Raw genomic sequence first — 21731 nt, 5'->3', positions numbered from 1 at the left:
TAATTTTAGGATAGCTACTTAGCTTTGCATTTATGCCTTGAGTTATGTAGTTAGCACTTTTTTAAAATATTTTATTTATTTTTGATACAGAGAGAGACAGAGCATGAGAGGGGGAGGGGCAGAGAGAGAAGGAGACACAGAATCTGAAGCAGGCTCCAGGCTCTGAGCTAGCTGTCAGCACAGAGCCCGACGCGGGGCTCGAACCCACGAACATGAGATCTGACCTGACCCGAAGCCGGACGCTTAACCGACTGAGCCACCCAGGCGCCCCTGTAGTTAGCACTTTTACTAAAACATTTTGGTATCTTTCCCATCACCCAAATAAGTTTAAAGTAAACATTTGGATGGATCTCATAAACTGACATTAACCCATTTTAATTGTCTTTAATTTTTTCTAGAAGAAATTGGTTAATCTGTACATATTAATTTATACCAGGAGGCATACAATACGAGAGAAAAATGACTCTTGACTTCAGAAGATTTGACCTACATTTAGGATACAGAATTTCTGTATGCCTAGAACCTAAGCCTATAGCACTGTGGGACGTCCTGGGTTAATGATAAGAATCAGGATAATCCATCTCTCTCTCCGGGGAGAGTTTTTACTTAGCAAGTCTTCAATCTCTTCTGGTTCTGTGGATCTTTAACGGGTTCTGCTGGATCCGTCTGATGTTTTGTGAGAATTGATACCAGTTACATCTGCTGTTTGAGGTCATCGGGAAGTAAAAAAATAAGACCACTAACTTTAAATTAAATATTAACAGAATAGACTGTTTGTCTAAACAGTTAAGATTTTAAATATCCTTGAGATTCATGGAATGAGAAAGGTTGGAAAATCAGACAGATGGAGCCAGAAGTGAAACAAACAAAGCAAAACAAAACACCCCTGGAGAAAGGAATGCAGAAGATTCAGCTAAGCCCCGGTCCATCCCTCCCTGGCATGAGTCCATCCCTGACGTGAAAACTGATAGGGGAGCAGGTATTTTTGGCTAAAGTCAAAGGCACAGATGAAAAAAGTAAAAATCACAAGCCTAGAAGAAAAAACAAACAAGAGGGAAATTCTGAGATTTGGATGGTTACTTGTGTGTTTGGGGTAAGAGCAAGAAGTTAAAACAACATGTAGATTCAGATCCCAAGAAATACGTGACACCAACAACCTTCTCTCTCTACACTTAAGGACTAAATGTGCTGTGCTTACTTGCTTACTTGATTTTCCTTGACTTTCATGTTGTCTTTTATGTTTTGTTTTATTTTTAAAAATGTAGTTTTCTTTAAAATATAACTACTATAACTCTCTATGTCCTCGTCCTATACTTGAATAGATACCTTTATATACATTGGCCTTTATTTTATACCAAAGACAATTTTGCATAGCTCTATCTGGGATATATTAGGCTTGCCATTTACATAATTTATAGGTGACCAATTTATATCTGAAATATCTGCTTATTACTTTTATTTTTTTTGCAAAACGTCTTTCCTTTGAATTTATTTAAATAGTTTTTGTTTTGAATCCAAATTGTACCCTTTCTCTCCCTCCCTTCCTCCCTCCCTCTCTCTCTTGCTCTCCTCCTCCCCCCTCCCCCTTCCCCCCAGCCTCCTCCTCCCACCCGCTTGTCCCTGTCCCTCTAGCCACCTTTCTGGCATTATGTTTCTCCAATCAAATCACTGGAGGCAGGGACAGCACAGTAATCAACCAAAGATTTTAACACACTGCTGATTGGTTGTTCTCGCAAGCTTCTAGTTTAGACTCAGTACTAGTTAAGACTCCGTACTAGTAAAAACAGTACTATAGCCTGATGGGAGCCTTTCACACGGACAATCCTGTAGACCCTGAAAGCAAATCTGGTTCCTGTTCTTCGTAGAGCGCATTTGATCCAGAGACCAGCAAAATAAGCAAGGCTCTGAGAGTTTCAGGAGAGGCGGGGGGAATCTGCTTTCTGTCTCCCAGTAGCAAATACCGTGGAGTGAATAAGAGGTCAGGAACCGCACAATCAACGCAGCTTTTCAAACTGAAAGGGAATGTTTTCTGGGCGGAGGTTCCCTGAGTTCTGTGTCTAGTTCACAGGATTGAAATGACTGGGTGTTTGCAATATTATTACATCATTTTAAGAATTGTGCTTAATTCCCAGACCTGTTACTTTGCCGTTTGTCCATGTCTGACACTGCTGTTTTCCAAGCACAGTCTTGGATGTTGAATGATTAACTTTCATATGAGGGTTCAATGGTAAGTACACACACACACACACACACACACACACACACACACACACCTGTCGTAGATTACACTATCTCCCCCACACTAGATACATATATTTTCTTACATCTCTTTCCATATGTTCACAACAGCTTAGTGAGCCCCTCCTCTCTTTTTACCCAATGACAGGGTTCTGGGTCAGTTGTAGAAACTGAATAAGAAAGATTAACAGAAGATTGAAAAAGAGGTGCTATTTCACATTTATGAAGTCAAATTCAACTGAAGGGGAAAAAAAAAAAGGATAAGCCAGCTCCTTGTTCTCAGCCATTTTCTTCTAACATGCAGGGGCTATTATGATATCTGAGTTAAATGTTCATGAAAACCAAGTGTTTATTGACGTCCTTGGGTTGTCGGCCACTCGGGACGTGTACGGACAATAGTCAGAGCACTGTGTCGCGTACATTTGGAGAATTGCCTGTCTTATGAAATAATTAGAACACATTGCATTGATTTGGATATTGTATGTATTGTGACACAACATTTGCTATTTACATTTTAAAGATAAGAAAACAGGTTGAGAGTCAGGTCCACAATCATATAGGTAGTTCACGGTACAGCACAAAGAAATTCCTGAAAGACCCTCCTCTGCTTCACCAAAAAGAAAGAAAGGAAGGAAGAAAGGACAGAAGGAAGGAAGGGAGGAGGGAAGAAAGGAAAGAAGGAAAAAAGGAAGGAAGGAAGGAAGGAAGGAAGGAAGGAAGGAAGGAAGGAAGGAAGGAAGGAAGACAGTGAAAATTTGCTTGGCAATAATCACAAAAACATGTCAAAAAGTGCCAATTAATACCTTATAAACTGAATCCTAGTCTGAGTGACTTCCAGAAAGTTATTCAAACCTTCTAAACCTCAGTTTCTCTACCTGTAAAGTGGGTAGTATCTATCTCATATAGGATGTTGGGAGGATGAAGTTATATTGTGCGTGTGAACTGTTCCACATGGTGCTTGGCGGTGGTGGGTGGTAGTGATTGTCCAAGGACTGAAGGGCAAAGAATGAATGACATATTAGTAAGACCCTCTGGGGACAAGTCCCCTGCTTTCCTTCACAACCATGACACACAGCCCCCCTTATCCCGGGCCAACACTTGCAACTGTTTGCCGTTACACATTTGATCAGTGCAGAGCCATCACTACTCCTGGAAAACCACACGAAACCTGCGTCTTACTGATGGCAGGGCAGGAGCATCCTTAGCGGATGAACCAGAGGGAACGTGGTCCAGATGCTGGAAAACACATGGTCTGGCATTTCTTCCTTCATTAATGGGGAAGGTGCTTAACCACTTTGAGCCTCATGTCATGTATCATTACACCTCTTTTAAAGAATCAATATGCTTTTCTTTTGATAAAGAATACCTTCATGGTGCATGATTTTTCAAAAGTAAATATTACCTTCCTTGTTTTCAGCGTTCAAGATAACACTTGATACATTGGTTATATTTTTCTGGTACTGGTTATATTTTTCAACTGTTAAAATTATATATTTTATTTTTTAATATATATTTTTAATGTTTATTTATTTTTGAGAGAGAGCAAGACAGAGACAGAGACAGAGAGCGAGCAGGGGAGGGCCAGAAAGAGAAGAAGACACAGAATCTGAAGTAGGCTCCAGGCTCTGAGCTGTCAGCGAAGAGCCCGACTCAGGGCTTGAACTCACAAACTGTGAGATCTTAACCTGAGCCGAAGTTGGACGCCCAACCAACTGAGCCACCCAGGTGTATATTTTAAACCTTTGTTTAAAGGTATTAACATCAAACTATCACACTCATGAAAACAATGCAAGGGTAGCTCATATTTCCAAGTTGCAAATGAAGAAACTGAGGCACCAAATGTTTTAAAGTTAACCCAGGGTTGATGCTGGGCCTGGAACTTAGCATCTTCATGCCTCTATCCTGCCATAAGGTGATTTGCCTTTTAAAGATTTCCCTACAGTTCTGACTAGTGACTAATAACATCCCCCTTCACCTTACCGAGAGGCTTAGTTTTCCAAGGAGGTGGGGTAAGAGCAAACTTATTATTTTGGTTTTCTTTTGCCTGAGGCTTACGGGATGTAAAGAACATATTTGTTATTTTTCTCCTCTGTCTTGGTCTTTCCACAGAGACAGTAGTCAATGCGGTTTCTATAAAACATTATATGTAACTGTCTCTGACGACTATGACGTGGCATCATTTTTTATAAGCGGCCATAAATCTAGTGACTCTCTTTTTCTTAGAAATGTTTTCCAAAGTCCACATCCTGATATTTATCGTTTACCAAGGTGTCTTGAGAGAATTTTGAGGGAAGAAATTTTTCAAAACGTTTTAAATATTTATTTATTTTTGAGAGAGAGAGAAAGAATGAGTGAGGGAGGGGCAGAGAGAGAGGGAGCCACAGAATCTGAAGCAGGCTCCAGGCTCTGAGCTGTCAGCACAGAGCCTGAGGAGGGGCTCGAATCCATGAGGCGTGAGGACGCCTAACCGACTGAACCACTCAGGTGCCCCAGAAGTCATTTCTGATCAAGCCTATCTGTGCTCTTGTTCTTTATCTGCAGCAAGAACACTAAAAAAAACTGACCCTTCCTCAGACCTATGGGAACTAAAGATTAGTTCCTGACAGGTGAGCAGCAGAGATGTCAGGTGTGAAGGAGGTACTCTTGGGAGGATCTGCTTGTTTGCTCTAGGATTCTTTACCTGAAGAAACTGCCTTGAGATTTTGCAGGACAAAATAAGAATGGAACCAACATCCAGCTCTATAGCTGGTGACTAGAACCCATTGAGGAGACTGTCTGGATGTTGTAGGGCCAATAAATAACTTCTACCTTGAGGCTTGAGGTATGTGAGGCCAAAGGAATCAAAGATAGTCAGATGGCACTAAGAAGAGTAGTCGAGTTCTTGATAAAAACTGGATTGGAAAAGGTACTTTTTAAAAAATTTAATAGTTTATTGTCAAATTGGTTTCCATATAACACCCAGTGATTCTCCCCACAAGTGCCTCCCACCATGACCATTCCCTCTCTCCCCCTCCCCCTTCAGTCCATGGTTCGTTTTCAGTATTCAATAGTCTCTCATGATTTGTGTCCCTCACTCTCCCCAGCTCTCTTTCTCCCTTCCTCTCCCTATGGTCCTCTGTTAGGTTTCTCCTGTTAGACCTATGAGTGCAAACATATGGTATCTGTCCTTCTCTGCCTGACTTATTTCGCTTAGCATGACACCCTCGAGGTCCATCCATTTTCCTACAAATGGCCATATTTCATTCTTCGTCATTGCCATATAGTACTTCATTGTATATATTTACCATATCTTCTTGATCCATTCATCAGGTGATAGACATTTATGCTCTTTCCATAATTTGGCTATCGTTGAAAGTGCCGCTATGAACACTGGGGTACATGTGCTCCTATGCATCAACACTCCTGTATCCCTTGGGTAAATCCCTACCAGTGCTATTGCTGGGTCATGGAGAAGGTACTTTGAATATCACAAAAGACTTCCTAATACTCATCTCAGTAGTAAACACACCCTTCCTCTTATAAGCAGAGCTCAACAACTTGGAGAGCAGAGGTGGACCCCTAAACAGAGAGAACGTACATTCTCTGAAGGCAGACAGCTGGAAAGGTAAAGCCCGGGGGGAGCTGGGCCAGGCTTCTTCCATTCCTTCAACTACACCTACCAGTGAGAGAACTTCCCGCTCCAGGAGGGACTTCTTACCTGAAAGTTGGAGAGGGAATGAAAGGGGTCAGACAGAGAGCACCCTGGAGTGCCCCTCATGGAAACATGAGTAAGAGGAATGGAGGTCTCCCCCTACACTCACCTCCTATGTGTTCCCTCACTCATGGTTCTCCTTGAAGGACTAGATGAACAGGTCAGTGTAGCCCACTATCTTAAGGCGTGTGCTCCTAATACCAACCATTGTTTCCTTTGGGTATTCTTCCTGGGACAAAGGCTTCGCGATTTTGATACTCCCCCAATGACTGAAATGGATTAGAAGAATATGCATATTAGTGAAATCAACTCTGAGCCTCCACAGGTGTTCAGAAATTACATTGTGACATGAAATGATAGCATTGAGATATTTTAAGAATTCAATGTCAGCAATATAAAAATGCCCCTAAATTTAAACAGGATTCTCTTCACAATATCAAATTATGAGAGAAAAATTAAAATTCCAAATTAGATATGTTTGATCTTCTGAGTTACTATTTAGAGAAATCAAAGCTTGTGATTATTAATTTAAAGACAGACTATTGATATTTTTAAATTTTATTTTATTTTTTATTCCTACCCTAAGTCCCTATCTCTATGCCCTCAAAACCACTCATCTATTTTCCATCTTCATAATACTATACTTTCAAAAATGTTATGTTAATAGAATCATACATATGTGACCTTTAAAATTGGCTTTTTTTCCCTTTCAAGATAATGCCCTTAAAATCATCCAAGTTGTGTGTATCAGTAGTTGATTTCTTGTATTGTTGAGTAGAATTCCATGGCATGGATGTAGCTGGATTTTTTAAAGCCATTCTGCCAACGTTATGCCTTTTAATTGTTATATTTATACCATTTATGTTCAATGTGATTATTAGAGGTTAGGGCTTAACCATTTCATTTCTATTTTCTGTTTTTCACTTCTCTGTTTTCCTCTTCCTATATTTCTTAAACATTTTTTAGAACTCAATTTTGATTTTCTTATTGCTTTGAGTTTTTGAGGGTATTTTTGGATAGCTTTGTCCGTGGTTGCTCTTTTCATTACATTACACATCATTAATCACAGTGTGTCGATTCTGGTGTCAGTATTTTACCAGTTTGAGTGAAGTGTAGAAACCTAACCTCCCTTTATGTCTCTTTATCATCCCCCATTTATAATCAGTATAGTTACACTAGTCCCTGAGATCTTGTTCACTTTTTTTGTAGGAGTAAGTAGAATTTTAATCCATGACTTATTTTGAAAATGTTCATTTTCTTTGCTTTTTAGTTTTTTGAGTGGTTTTCAGTCTCCTCTTTTTGAAGTGTCTTCCCCCCACCTTGCATATCTGTTGTGCAATCAGTATTCACATTCAGCTTCTCATTTAAGCAGTGAGAAACTTGCTTTATTTTTGTTAGCCATGGCATTCACCCCATTGTCATCAAACTTTGATCCCATACTTTCATCGAGTAGATGGCCAAACTCTTCAGCAGATGCAGACAGGAGTCATTGAGATGGGTCTTTTGTTTTCTCAGTTTATTATCAATTCATTATAAAGGATACAACTTAGGAACAGCCAGATAGAAGAAATGCCCAGGGCAAGGTTTGGGAGAGGATGTGCAGGTCTTCTGGGCCCTTTTGGGGTGCACCATTTTCCCCGCACCCTGATGTGGTCACCAATCCAGAAGCTCCTGTTTAGTTTCTCCCTACTTTCTCTCTGTTGCTCAGATAGAGTACTTTCTGTTAGTCTATCTTCAAGTTTGCTGAGTTTTTCCTTTGTCTTCTCTACTCTGCTGTCAAGCCCATCCACTAAGTTTTTAATATTGGTTATTGTATTTTTATTTTTAATGTTTATTTATTTATTTTGAGAGAGAAAGAGAGTGCATATGAGCAGGGGAGAGGCAGAGAGAGAGAGAGAGGATCTGAAGCAAGCTCCATGCTGTCAGTGCAGAGCCTCAATCTAATGAGCCATGAAATCATGACTTGAGTCAAAATCAAGAGTTAGACTCTTAACTGACTGAGTCACAGGTGCCCCAGGTTATCGTATTTTTCAGTTTTAAAATTTCCTTTTAGTTCTTTATTTGTTGAGACTCTCTATTTTTCATTTGTTTCAAGTATATTTGTAACTGCTTGTTGAAGTATATTTATGATGGCTACTTAAAACTCCTTGTCAGCTCATACTAACATCTGTGTTATCCAAGCGTTGGTATTATTCTTCATTCAAGCAGAAATTTCCCTGGTGTTTGTATAATGAAATATTTTTAGTTGAGTCTTGGACATTAAGGTAGTGGGAGACTGTGGATCTTATTTAAAATTATTGTTTGAGCAGGCCTCTGACACTGTGCTCGTACAAGAAGGGGTTTGTCACTATAAGACGGGAGCATAGATCCACATTCCCATCTGGCCTCTGTTGCCATAATGAGAGTCCAGGATCCCTGTTAGACCTTGACTGATAACCTTGACTGACTGGGAGGAGAAGGGCACCTTCTACTGAGTTCTTAATTTTAGCTATTTTTCATTTATAGTGCTTGATCTTTACTCACGCTTTCCATACCTTTCTTTATTCCTGTATATTAAGTATACTTAGTTTATATTCTGTATCTGATATTTCAACATTGACAACTTTTACATGTCTGATTTGGCTATTTATTGTTTTTGCTGCTTCTCTCAGGGTGCTTTCCCTTCTTGAGTTTTGAGTGTTTCATGATTTTTTAGTGTGAATTCACTCATGTTCAATGGAATTTTCTCTGAGGGAGTTCTTTGAGGAATAGGCTTGAAGTACATTCTTCCACGTAAGAATATGCATCTGTTTGTCGGGTGCCTGAGGGTAGTACCAACTTGTGAGCACATAAAGAATTCTTTGCTTGAGAGCTGTTGTTCCTACATAGGTCATGTAAATTCAGACCGCATTCCCACAAGAAGGCCGACAGTATGGTTTCCACTGTTCCTCTTCACCCATAACCAAGGCTGAAACATGCCCTTTCTTTGTTGTCTTCTTTGCAAGGGGTGAGTTTTTGTTTGTCCGATGGTTTCATTCCACTTCAACCTTTCACCAAGTGATTGATCTTTGAGGGGATCTCTGACCCAACTCTCCCATTTATGTGGATCTAAGTTCTGTCTCTTATGCCATCTGTGTCTATATGGCTATTAAAATCGTTTGTTCTTATTGGAAAGAGATCCCTAAGTCAGATTCTGGCTTCAACTCATCTGGTTGGATTTTCGCTTTTACCACATTTTTGGCCTCTGAGTATTTTCTTAATTTCCTGCTACACTTTTTGAAAAGTTCAAAGAAGTGTGACAGAAGCACATAATGGCATCCCAGAGCTAGAGCCCTTAATATGGATAGATTCAGGTTCTCAGAACTCAGCACTTAGGATAACCCAGGCCCTCATTACCACTTACAAGGACCATAGCAGAGAGTCAAGGCTGTCAGATGAAAGGACAGCAGGCAGAGGGCGCCCTCCTGTTTTCTGCGTCTCTATGAGGCCAGAGATGGTGCCAGACTGGCCAGGACCCAGACCTGGTAGAGACCTCACAACAACGGATGGGTTAGTACTAACATTTGCATGTCTGGTCAACACCAGAGTAATGTTTCAAATTTTACTGCCTACTCACAGAGCTTAACAATTTGCAGCAATGGCGTCCTAGGCTCCATATTTTATTTGTGGTACTTTTTCTTCTTAATCTGTGTGAGTGTGTGTGTAAGAAGGGGTGGGGAGAGGAAGACATGAAGGAAAAAAGGAAGGAAGAAGGGAGGGACAGAGGGAGGGAGGGAAGAAGATTTCGAATTCCATTTCCATCTTGAACCTCCTGTTTCTGGCTGTTTCCACTCAGTCTCCTATCGGTGGGCTTTTCCCCATCCTGTACCTCAGGGACTATGGCCGCTGCCTCTAGCTTCAGAACCGCTTAGACTGCGAATCCTGCTCCCTGAGGAAGCTTCTCCCTCATCCACACCCTCAGCCTGAGTGTCAGTCTTAGCGGGTTTCTGAGCTGAAGCTACTGTGAAGGTTTGAGGATCGTCCCATTGCTCCGCTCCTACTTGATGCTCTTGCCGATACCATCTTCCCACAGCTGTGGAACATTTCAGGCCTCGAGTGGCATATCATCCTGCTAAGTTTTTTGTTCTGAAATTTGGAGGTGCTTCTGGTGTCTTGTTTCCTTTCATGTTCTTTCCTCAGAAAGGGTCAGTTGAGTTGTCAGTGATTCAAAGGTTCAAGAACAAGTTCTTAAAATTGTTCCTTTCCCTTCTCTACCCCATGTCAGGCTGGCATTTTTGTTAGACTTTTTGCTTTCTACTTTGTCATTGTTTTCTGGGTCAGGCATTTGTTTTTCCCACATAGATTTTTTTTTTTCTTATCACAGTGAGAAAGTGAAGTCAGTACTTTCTGGGTCTGCCAAAAGCAACTGTTGTCCAAATAAATCTTGTCAACTCTCACCTCTGTGAGTTGGATCACCTCATTTGAAAAGCATTTTCCACTTAAACAAAAAATATAACCCGGGCCTGGTCACAAACTATCATATCTTGCCTCAGTCCCTGTCAGCGTGTCTCATTCTCCTTATGTCTGTCCTGGAGTCCTGTCTGTCCCTTGACCTGTCTCCCACAGGACACGCACAACCCCTTACATCCACGGTGACCGTTTTGATTTGAAGCTCATCTAACAATGCCTTAAATATTCTATTCTAACCTTCCTAGGCTTCTCTTCTCAAATAGTTCCAAATTTTGTGGAAGCTTTGCAAGGCTGTGCCCATCTTCACACAGGAGTTCCTTGTTCTGGCTGCTGTGTGATGAGCCACCGCAAATTTAGTGGCGTAAAACAGCAATCCTTTGATGATACTTGGGATTCTGTGGCCTGGCATTTGGCAAGGACCCAGTGGGAGCAGCCTGTCTGCCTAACAATGTACGGGACCTCAGCCGGGAAGACTCTGAAGTGGGCTAGTGATTTGGTGGCAGGGAAGGGCACCATCACCTGTCTGGCTCGTGGGCTGGAAGGTCTCAGTGTCTAGGATTGCTGACTAGACCGCTACCCCCCCAGACCTCTCAGTGTGTCTTGCCTTCCTCACACTGGAGTGGCCTCAGGACATCATTTTGTGGCATAGCAGGGTCTCCAACATGAGTGTCCCATCAAACAAAGTAGATGCTTCAATACCTTTTCTGGTCCAACCTCAGATTCTATAGATTAGATGCAAGTGACAACAGAAGGAGTGTCCAGCCCATGGACCCACTTCTGATAGAAGGTGCATCAAGGTCACCCTGTGGGAAAACGTGTAGAATAGAACATATAGTTGTGCCCATCTTTGGAAGAAGCAACGTGCAGACTGCCCTCAGGCTAACAATTCATATCACTTCCACATACAAAATCCACTCCCAGGACCCCTGAAGTCTCATCTCATGGGGCATCAGCGTCAGGCCCAGGCTCTTGCCATCTACCTCAGGGCCAGGGTGAATGAGTTCCTTGGCTTAGGGTCCTTGGGTGTCTTCTCCTCCATCGGCAGATCTGTGACCTGAGATACAAAGGATCCGTTCTCTGCACACCCAACCTACAATGACGGGGGGTGGGGTGAGGGGCTGCGGAGAACACACACAGGTCTTATAGTCCCAGTTGCTTTGATTTCAGACAAGATTGACAGCTTTAAGAAGAGAACTTTTTATAGGTCCCTGGCTCTGGTTCTCTCTGGCGGTGGTGGGAGCATTCCAGAGCCCAGCCAGCTATCTGAAATCTTGCCTTTCTCCTTCTAAACTGAAGGATTTTTTTGGTTCCCGGTCCCCAGTCTGATCTGATCTAATCCTGTCTTTAAGAATATTTAGATCTGTGTGCGTTTCCCTTTTTTTGCATCCATATCACTTCCGGAAGACTCCCTTCCTGTGGTGCAACCTTCCTGTTTGGGAGAGCAAACCACGCTCTCGCTCTCACTCGCTGGACGGTAAGAATGAAGCCAAGAGTAAAACCAGTCTTGAAAACTCATATTCACGAAGATCCGTTAAGTCAGCCCGGTAGCTATAACAACAACCCTTTTTTTTTCTGTAAGCAATAAGCTGCTGGGACTTGCCAAGGTCAAAATGCTGCCGGGCTCACACTTACTAGAGCCTTAAAACCATACAGCGCCTGCTCTGTCCCATGAGAAGCTGCAGTCGCCATGTGTTACTTTGGCCTGTACATTCTTAGCTTAATCCTTCTCCGGGCTCCTGCCCACTCGCCAGTACGTTAAGGCTTTAGGGACTAATAAATAATACCCGTTTCTTATTCTCCTGGGTTTGGAAACAATTGTTAGATAAGATATAGGTGGTGACGGAGCGTAATACCAACTTTATTGCAGATATGACACATTATAGGATATGGCCTAGATGTGTGGCAGCAAAAGGCTTCGCTGTTCATCCCAGAATTAAACTCCCCCGCCCAGTCCCAGAGCTCCCTGCCTAGTTTCCCTCTGGAACCTGCAGACCAGGATTGCAGGTCTCTGCGGGAAGGCGAATCTGAAAGAGAAAGGCCAGAAGAGATCAGAGGAGAATGCTCCAGTCTTTCTCCCACACTTAGCAATCGGAGTAGTTACACTGCTCCCAAGAAAAGCTGGGCAAGCAGTGGAAAGAGGCCGGAGCATTTCTCCTGTAGACGTGGCACTGTGGAAACGCAAAGCTTGGGTTGATTTAGTCTCTTTAACGCAAAGAGCTGTGCGCTCCAAGATGAGACATGTTCCTTCCTTCTCTTCCTTCCTGCCTTTTTCTTTTATTATTTTATCTATTCTCTATTTTATTCCCTGTCATCCTGTGGGCCACAGAGGGAGTGGGCATCAGGGAAGGCTCCCTGGAGAAGTGACTTTCGAGGCCTAAGGCAGGAGGAGGAGAAGTGAGGGGGACAGAGAACGCTCCAGGAGGAGGGACTAGCACTAGCCAAGTCCGGGAACATGGGCTAGGCAAGGCACCACAGGAACGAGCAGAGAAGGAGAGGATTAGTGAGCCTAAGCCTGGGTCCTGGGACATGCCAACTTTTAGAGACGTAGGGGAAGAGGAGGCAGCACCCATGAGCTAGAAGGAAAACCAGGAGGGTGCATTATTCAGCTGTCAAATGGGGAAAGTCTTCCTAAAGGAAAGCAAGGTCTTCAGTAACAAATGCTGGGGATTCCAAGATGAGCGCAGAAAACCAGCGGATTCAGGCGTGAGAGGGTCGTGAGTAAGGCTTTCACAGAGACTCCCAGTGGTGTTGTGGAGATGGAGGTGGCATTGCATGGGTGACGGAGAGAATGGAATTTGAGGAGGTAAAGACTGCGACAGTGTTTTCAGGAGTGTTTCCTTGGGAGGGAGCAGAAAACTGGAGCAGGAATAACTTCCAACATTGGGACGGAATCCTATTTAGTCTGCCATTTATTTATTTATTTAAACATGTTTACTTATTTGGGTGGGGGGAGAGAGAGAGAGAGAATGAAAGAATAAGAGAATGAGAGGGGTAGGGGCAGAGAGAGGGAGAGAGAATCCCAAGCTCTGTCAGCACAGAGCCTGGCGTGATTATTAGGGGCTCTGAGTCACCTCTTCACTGTAACCAGTGAAGTAGTAACAAGACTGGTAGTAACCAGACAAGAAAAACAGCCTCTCTCACTCTCTCTCTCTCTGTCTCTCTCTCTGATATACTTTGAAAACTTGGAGAGAAGAACTCTGGCCCGTCCATCTTGGATCAAGCGCCCATTCTTTGAATGGAGCACAGTGGCCAGGGAATGAGGAGCTATGTTTGGCTCAACCTCGGTTATATGCCCATGTCCGTATCCAAGAGGACAGGACCAGAAGGAAGCGAGGGCGGTGGCGAGGGTGGTGGTTCCAGCAACCTGAAGCCTTGCTGACCCATTTACACTACTGGTGGTTATAGATAACAGTGCTGGCTTTCTAGAACCCATGTTGGTTGTGGCTCCATATCTGTAAGGACAGCAATGCCTTCTCTTTGTCTTTGTGTTTGTACTTTCATTGTCTTATTTGATGTTGAAAACATCTACATGCCCTGAGTAGTATGAGGTTCTTACTTGCATTTGACAGGTTAGGAGACTAAGGCTCAGAAGTTCAGTGGCTGACTCAATTGCACCGTGATTTAGTGTCAGAGGTCAAGAATCCTAGTTCTCTGCCAGACCTTATTGTCATAGTTGACACGGCTTCTGATTTGAGGACGGTCATAAAGTTATGTGTCTCAATCACCCTGATTCTCTCTTATCTTCTGCCACACGAAACAGATGATAGAGCCATGATGGACAAAGGAGCATAGTAATAATGATAGCGGTGAACTTTGGAATTTTGGATGCATGAACTATTTTATTTTAAATGTGCTTATATTCTTAAAATATTTAATTTAATGAATACTTTACATTCATAATACCTTTTATTAATCAATAGCTAATTAGTTCTATGATAAATGGATTATGGGAACCAAGGGAAATAGACAATCCTATAAAAAATAGGGTAATCCAAATAACGCGGAAGGGGATTCCACATTGGTACCTATCAGAGGTCAACAATAGTCCTGGGAAGGATGACAGCCAGAAAGTAAGGAAAGGAGCCGCTTTTTGTCAACTGTCTACTCTGAGAGCACCATGCGGTGTCTCCTCTATGCTACCTCCTTTTAATTCTCACAGATGCTGTGTGAGAGGACATCTCTGCCTCCAGATGATAGAGGTGAACATAGACCTCAGAAAAGTAAAGTGACTTGCCTGGTTGCTTACCACTGAGCGAGCCAAGATGGTATTCTGGGTTTGAGTAACTCCAAACCCCACACCTCTCCACTGCAGCACCCTGAATACGGAACCAGTCAGTGCATTTGGCAGATAAAGGAGAAGGTATTATTCATAGGTTTTATTTTACCCCCTGCCCCACGCACAATTATTCCTACAGTTTCTTGGGCAAATGGACTTTCTCATTTTCATATACAGCAGTCACGTGGGATATGGTTCTCAGACCCCAGTGGGTGCCTGAAACCACAGATAGTACTGAACCTTATATAACCTGCGCTTTTCCCCTATACATACATATCTATGGTAAAGTTTAATTTATTAATTAGGCACTGTAAGAGATGACAGTAATAACTAATAATAAAATAGGTTATAGAAATGAACTGCCATAAAAACTATGTGAATGTGGTCTCTCTCTCTCTCTCTCTCTCTAAGTATCTTACTGTGCTGTATGCTCTCTTCTCGCGATGATGTGAGATGATGAAATGGCTGGGTGATGAGGTGACGGCAGGTAAATGTCGTGGGTGTCCAGGCGAAGTGTTAGGCTACTATTAACCTTCCGAGGATACGTCAGGAGGGTCACCTTCCAGAGCGCAGCTGACCGCAGGTGACCAAATCTGCAGCAAGTGGAATTACTGTGGCCTAAAAGTTAAGGTGACTTTAGCAGTGAAGAAGTCTGTTTGTGTGAGAAGGTTTCAGATGGAATTAAATAACGCATGTAAAGGCTTTCTCTAAGTGATCAAGTGACAGAGGACTTACAGCTAAAATTGTTATTGGGTTTAGAATCAATATCAAGGGAAAGTTTCTCCCTGGTTCTTGCAACTTTGAGTTTTTTTGGGCTTTGCTTCCATTTGAATTGAAAAAAACGTTTTTTCTCCTGTTCGTTGAGCAGAAGGAGTCACACCCAAGTACTGTCAGTAAGTGATGAGTTTTGGATGATAGGTTTCTTGAATCTAAACCTTTTCCCCTCTGTCTCAATAGCCAGATCCCCTTTCTTGTGCTTGTTCTCACTTCCCTTGCCTTCCCTTCCCTCTCTAAGCCTCACGCACAGCACAGCCCCATGGGTACCTGGGTGAGCCCTCGGGACTTGCAGGTGGTAGGAAGAAGCACATGGACCAGAGCTGCGGAGCCCACAGAGACAAGCCGACCCCAACTCACATGGCGTTGTTACTGGCAAAGTATCAAACAGCCCAACCCCATCATCCCTGGTGTGACATACAATCAAAGCCATTCATTTATACCTGTGCGCTCACCAGTTGGTAACTTGGGTTCTTATACTGGGTCTTAGTCCGTCTGGGCTGCTCACAAAAGACCAGAGACTGGGTAGTTCATAAAAACAGAAATTTATTTCTCACCTTTGTGGAGGATAGAAGTCTGGAATTAGGATGCCAGGACTGTCAGGTGTGGGCTCTTTTCTGGGTTCATAGCCAGAGTTTTTCTCTGTGTCTGCGCATGGTGGAAGGCGCTAGAAGGCTCTGTGGGGTCTCTTTTATAAGAGCACAAATCCCATTCTTGAAGGTTCTATCTCATAACCTAATCACTCCCAAACACCCCACCTCCTGACACTGTCATCTATGGGGTTTAGGATTTCCACATAAGAATTAGGGGTGGGGGCACAGATATTCGGACCATGGCACTTTCCTTCCAGCTGTAGGAACTAAAAAATATTTTATCTCACATCTGTGTAAGTTTCACTGCTCCTTAGATTAAGTTGCAAACCATTCTTTAAACATATTTTTCTCTCTAAAAGTAACCCTGTGTGGATCCTTTGGTGAAAGGAAATATTTCTTCCTCCTTGCATTTGGATTTTAAAATCGAAGTGGCAGTTATTTTTATGAACACTTATTGAGTGACCCTTCTTACGAACTTGGCACTGTGCTGAACGTTTTCTCACGGAAGCCTCACGGCAACCCCAAGAGATACATGGTGGTTCACACCCGAGGAAAGAGGAGGCTGTCAGGAGGCTCCCCAGGTCACCCAAGAGAGAGGCGGAGCTTGGATTTGGTTCCCAGTCTGTCTGACTCCAAAGGTCAAATCACTATCTCTTACGCTACTCTCTCTTTCAAAGTTTCTTCAAGTGAGAACAGACTCAGGATTATCTAGAGCTTGTGTGTTTGTTCAACAAGCAAGTTGTATTATTGATGTGATGAGGAGACTCGCATTCTCGCCACCTCCCGGGCACAGTGGGGCTGACCACTGACTGACTTGTTATTCTCTTCACACCCTGTGCCTCTATCATCCAAAAAAAAAAAAAAAATGTGGTCACCTCAAGTAAACAATCTCTTAAATTTAATTGTATTCTTAAATATTTTGAGGGGTCCCTGGGTGGCTCAGTCAGTTAAGCGTTTGGCTTCGGCTCGGGTCATTATCTCGCGGTTCGTGGGTTTGAACCCGGTGTCAGGCTCTGTGCTGACAGCTAGCTCAGAGCCTGGAGCCTGTCTTCAGATTCTGTATCTCCCTCTCTCTCTGACCCTCCTCTGCTTGTGCTGTCTCTCTCTGTCTCTCAAAAATAAATAAAAATCATTTAAAAATTTTAAAAAATAAAATATTTTGAGAGACAATGCACATTTTTGGGTATAAAAGGTGTCTGTGTTACGTGTTACAAATATACACGTTATATAAAGTTGCCAACAAGGAGCTGATAGATACACAAGATTTCTCCACTGCCTGGAGAGGCAATTTCCTTTTATTTATTTATTTATTTATTTATTTATTTATTTATTTATTTATATTTTTGAGAGAGAGAGGGAGCACGTGCGAGTGAGGAGAGGCAGAGGGAGAGAGAGAATCTCAAGCAGGTTCCATGCTCAGGGCTCCATCTCATGACCCTGGGATCAGGACCTGGGATGAAACCGAAATTTAGTCGGACACTCAATGGACTGAGCCACCCAGGTGCCCCCCTCCTTTTTTTGCTTGAGAGAAAGAGGCAATTTTCTTCCGAAAAGCCATCACGATCTATCATGCTCTGTGGGTTTGGAGCTGGGCTGAGGGTGGGGATGTATCCAGCTTCTGATGATGTATTTAAAATCTGGAGGCAGGAACTATGGGGTAGAAGAGCTACCTCTTTTATAAGAGTAAGAGTTAGGTACCTTGGATGAAATGTCCATTCTCCTCCTCGAAGCTAGCATTGTCTCTTGTCAACTAGAAAAAAAAAATAGGAAACAGGGACGCTTGGGTGGCTCAGTCTGTTAAGCATCTAAATTAGGCTCAGGTCATGATCTCATAGTTCATCAGGTTGAGCCCCACGTCGGGCTCTGTGCTGACAGCTCAGAGCCTGGAGCTGCTTCAGATTCTGTCTCCCTCTCTCTCTGCCCGCCCCGCCCCCCCCCCCACCCCCGGTCACACTCTGTCTCTGTCTCTCTCAAAAATAAATAAACATTAAAAAAAATTTTTAAAGGAAAACAAAAACAGCTGCTTTTTCAATTTCTTAAGAAAAAGTTTGTGAATTTCTGAGTCAATAACAGTGTAGAAAGAACGTTTAGTGTTATAATCTCTGACTTTATAAATCGTAGCGTATCAAGTTCTATGCCGATAGAAGTAAAACTTAAAAAATCGTTGGTTCAGAACAAAAGGAGTGCTGAAAATGACCAAATCAATATAACGTGGGGGTGAAGACTGACGCCTACATCACATCTCCATTCTCTCAGTCACATATTCTGTGATCTTGGACGAGGGACTTAAAATCTCTGAACTCTGGGTTCTTCACCTTCAAAATAGTGTTTATTTTGTGCGTCAGTTGTGAGTATGAAATGAGATAATGCCTCTAAAGTGTTCAACACAGGGCCGGGCAGTCAAAGCCCATTAAACAAACCTTCCAGAACCTCATAATATACAGGAAAGTGTAAGATGCAGCCTAAATTTTTGTCATTTAACCTCGATTATATATATTCTCTCTCCATATAAACTATTTTCTTTCTTTTTTTAAACCTTTTTTTAATTAAAAAGATTTTTTGTTTTTTCAAATTTATTTTTGAGAGACAGAGAGAGACAGTGCGAGCAGGGGAGGGTCAGAGAGAGAGGGAGACACAGAATCTGAAGCAGGCTCCAGGCTCTGAGCTAGCTGTCAACACAAGAGCCTGATGCAGGGCTTGAACCCATGAACCGTGAGATCATGACCTGAGCTGAAGCCGGACACTTAACTGACTGAGCCACCCAGGCGCCTTTCTTTTCCTTTCTTTCTTTCTTTCTTTCTTTCTTTCTTTCTTTCTTTCTTTCTTTCTTTCTTTCTTTCTTTCTTTCTTTTTCTTTCTTTCTCTTTCTTCCTTCCTTCCTTCCTTCCTTCCTTCCTTCCTTCCTTCCTTCCTTCCTTCCTTCCTTCCTTCCTTCCTTCCTTCCTTCCTTTCTGTCTCTCTCTCTCTCTCTCTCTTTCCTTTTTCTTTCTTCCTACCTACCTACCACCCCATCCATCCATCTAATCATAGTCAGCTAGTCAAAACATTTTTCTTAAGTGCATTTTGTTGACACCCTCAGTCTGTGTTGAAAGCCAAGCCCCGGGCAGGGTCCCTCAGACACAGCTCCCTCCTACACTTCCTCAGCTGCCTGCCGGCTTTCTAGTTCCATCAACTGCCCTCCTGGGGCAGTGACATGATTCTTCTTATCTACCTTTGGTTAGAAGGACAACCGGGTAACAGGCACAAGTGATATATTTCTGCTGACCTCGGGCTTTTCCTTCGGTTGTGGATGACACAGGATTGCAATCAGCAGGGACTGTGGGAGGACTGTCAAGTATTTGCACGAGGCCTCTGTCTTGTTCTGACCACTTTGCTTGCCGTCCTACCTGACCTGAGTCAAAGGCTTCATAGTTTGAAGACAGTATAAGCCAGAGACTGGGATATCTCTCTTCGTATCAGAATGAGACGCGTGCTGGTCAACAGCGATTCTGCCATACAGGTGCCGCGATGCTGATGTCAATGCCAGCATGCGGACACGGACATGTGACCCTCCGGACCACTTTGCCCTCCGTGCTCCTCCTGCCCAATGTCCTCCCCCTCACCCCACACCTTCTTTTTCTTCCCGTTTTTTTTTTCTTCTTAATAAGCAGCTAACAATTTACTGAGTGTTTCCTCTGTGCCAGGCACTGTTATAATCACTTTATACTTATTAACCCATTTAATCCCCACAAACATATGAGAAGACCCTATTATTATCCCCTTTTTATGGTGTGAAAACCAGCCCAGCCGATTAAGGAATTGCCCAAGGCCAGACAGTTCCAAAACTTCCATCAGCCTATCTATATCTCTTTGCTTCTTTTAAGTTACTGACCATTTTAATTCTAATTTTTAGAGACACTTTAAATGATCACTTTCCTCAAGTCCTCAGTGTAGGGATGTTTTCCTGGAGGCGGGGAGGGAATGCGTAATAGGCTTCTTGACTTTGGGTGCTCAGTAGGGACCCTTAGAGACTGCTAAAAGACAAGATCGTGTTTTATAAGGCGAAGGCAATGAATGGGGCTAGAATCAGAGTGTGCTGCTAAATGGACCCATTTCTTTCCAAGCCAAAACCAGATGTGTTTCAGGAATGGTTAAAGTTCAGGGGTGAGGGATGGGGGTGGGGGTGGGGGATAGAGATCATCAAACGTCACATTCAGATCCTTTGGGGAATGAGAAAAGAATATAAAACAAAAACAAACCAAGAAAGAAAATCGCAGGCTCCCCCACCACTGCCACCCCGCTCCCAACACCCAACAGCAAACACCCTTCTTCAAGAACTCTGGAGCTGGCCTCTGCCAGAGTCCCCGGGGAAGCCCTCCCCTCTGGATAACTTTTACTTGGAACTTAGCCTCTTGTCAACAGGAAACGCTTTATTTGGAATCAACGTTCATGGAGGTCAGTTGATTGAACTTTGAGTATCAGGTCAAGCTGTGAGGGACACATGGGGGCACGTAGAATATTCGCCGCAAAGGAAAAGGAGGCAAGTGCACAGAGGAGGCCTGGCCTCACTTCTTCCGTGATCAAGGGACTTGTGCCTACCAGGGACAGCACATTTTGGAGCGCTGTGTGGCAGCGCCAGGCTTACAAAAGTATGACCTGTGCGCTCCTCCAGGGCCGCCCGCAGTGCACCTGGTAGGGGAGGCCTTGTGAGTGAAGATGTTGGTCGTGGGGGTGGGGGTAGAGGGGACAGGGGCGACACTGTGCCGTGAGGGATGTGATAGCAACGCTACCCAGCTCTTGGCATAAGGGCGATGCGCAAGGAGAGGCCGACACAGCTAGACCACGGGCTGTCGTGGGGCGGGGATGCGGGGATGCTAAGTGAGGGCCCAGCTCCAGCTTCACGACAGGCAAAGGTTGGGCAGGGTTGGCCGGGGCCTTCCCGGGTTAATGGGGAATCTATAATGCGAGCCGCGCCGGGGCACGTACGCGAAGGTGCCCACGTCCACCGCAGCGCACACACCCCACAGCCGTCAAGGTCCTTATCGCCCAGAGTCAACAGTCAGCGCACTGGGATGGGAGGGACCCGGGCAGCGGGGTCGGTGGGCGAATCCCACCCAGGCCCCAGGGTGTCGGGGAGGAGGGCGCTGCAGACACGCCCCCTCGCCCCGGCCCCTCCGTCTCTGCCCAGCGCTGATCTAGGAGGCCAGACATTGGCCCATGGCCACCTGCCAAGTGGGGCCGGGACGCGGGAAGGGGGACGGGGCCTCGCAGGCGGCCCGAGGGCCCTCAGAGACGGCCGCCGCGGCCACTCCCTTAGACTCTGGACGTGCCTGGCCCCGGGGCGCTCTGCCTCCGCCTTATAAGAAGCCGGGCGCCGGGCCGGGCCGGGCAGGGGCGCCCCCACCGGCGGCGGCTCGGCGACATGGGCCGCTACTCGGGCAAGACGTGCCGGCTGCTCTTCATGCTGGTGCTCACCGTCGTCTTCTTCGTGGCCGAGCTGGTCTCGGGCTACCTGGGCAACTCCATCGCGCTGCTGTCCGACTCCTTCAACATGCTGTCCGACCTGATCTCGCTGTGCGTGGGGCTGGGCGCCGGCTACGTGGCGCGGCGGCCGCGCGGGGGCCTGGGGGCCACCTACGGCTACGCGCGCGCCGAGGTGCTGGGCGCGCTCAGCAACGCCGTCTTCCTCACCGCGCTCTGCTTCACCATCTCCGTGGAGGCCGCGCTGCGCCTGGCGCGGCCCGAGCGCATC

At 44.5% G+C, this 21731-nt stretch overlaps 1 protein-coding gene across 1 annotated transcript in view; it reads left to right on the top strand.

Annotated features, from left to right (window-relative positions):
- Window positions 1-21360: 21360 nt before the first annotated feature.
- SLC30A10 (solute carrier family 30 member 10) overlaps window positions 21361-21731 on the top strand; it is an 11040-nt gene continuing 10669 nt past the window's right edge. The window contains exon 1 of the mRNA XM_029933404.1: window positions 21361-21726. Within this exon, the coding sequence (XP_029789264.1) occupies window positions 21402-21726 (325 nt within the window). The 5' untranslated portion in view covers window positions 21361-21401. The remainder of the gene's footprint in view (window positions 21727-21731) is intronic.

This window comes from Suricata suricatta, chromosome 3 (assembly GCF_006229205.1).
Source record: "Suricata suricatta isolate VVHF042 chromosome 3, meerkat_22Aug2017_6uvM2_HiC, whole genome shotgun sequence".
NCBI classification, from domain to species: domain Eukaryota; kingdom Metazoa; phylum Chordata; class Mammalia; order Carnivora; family Herpestidae; genus Suricata; species Suricata suricatta.
The sequence above is the reverse complement of the archived record's forward strand: the minus strand, read 5'-3'. Positions and strand labels throughout refer to the sequence as shown.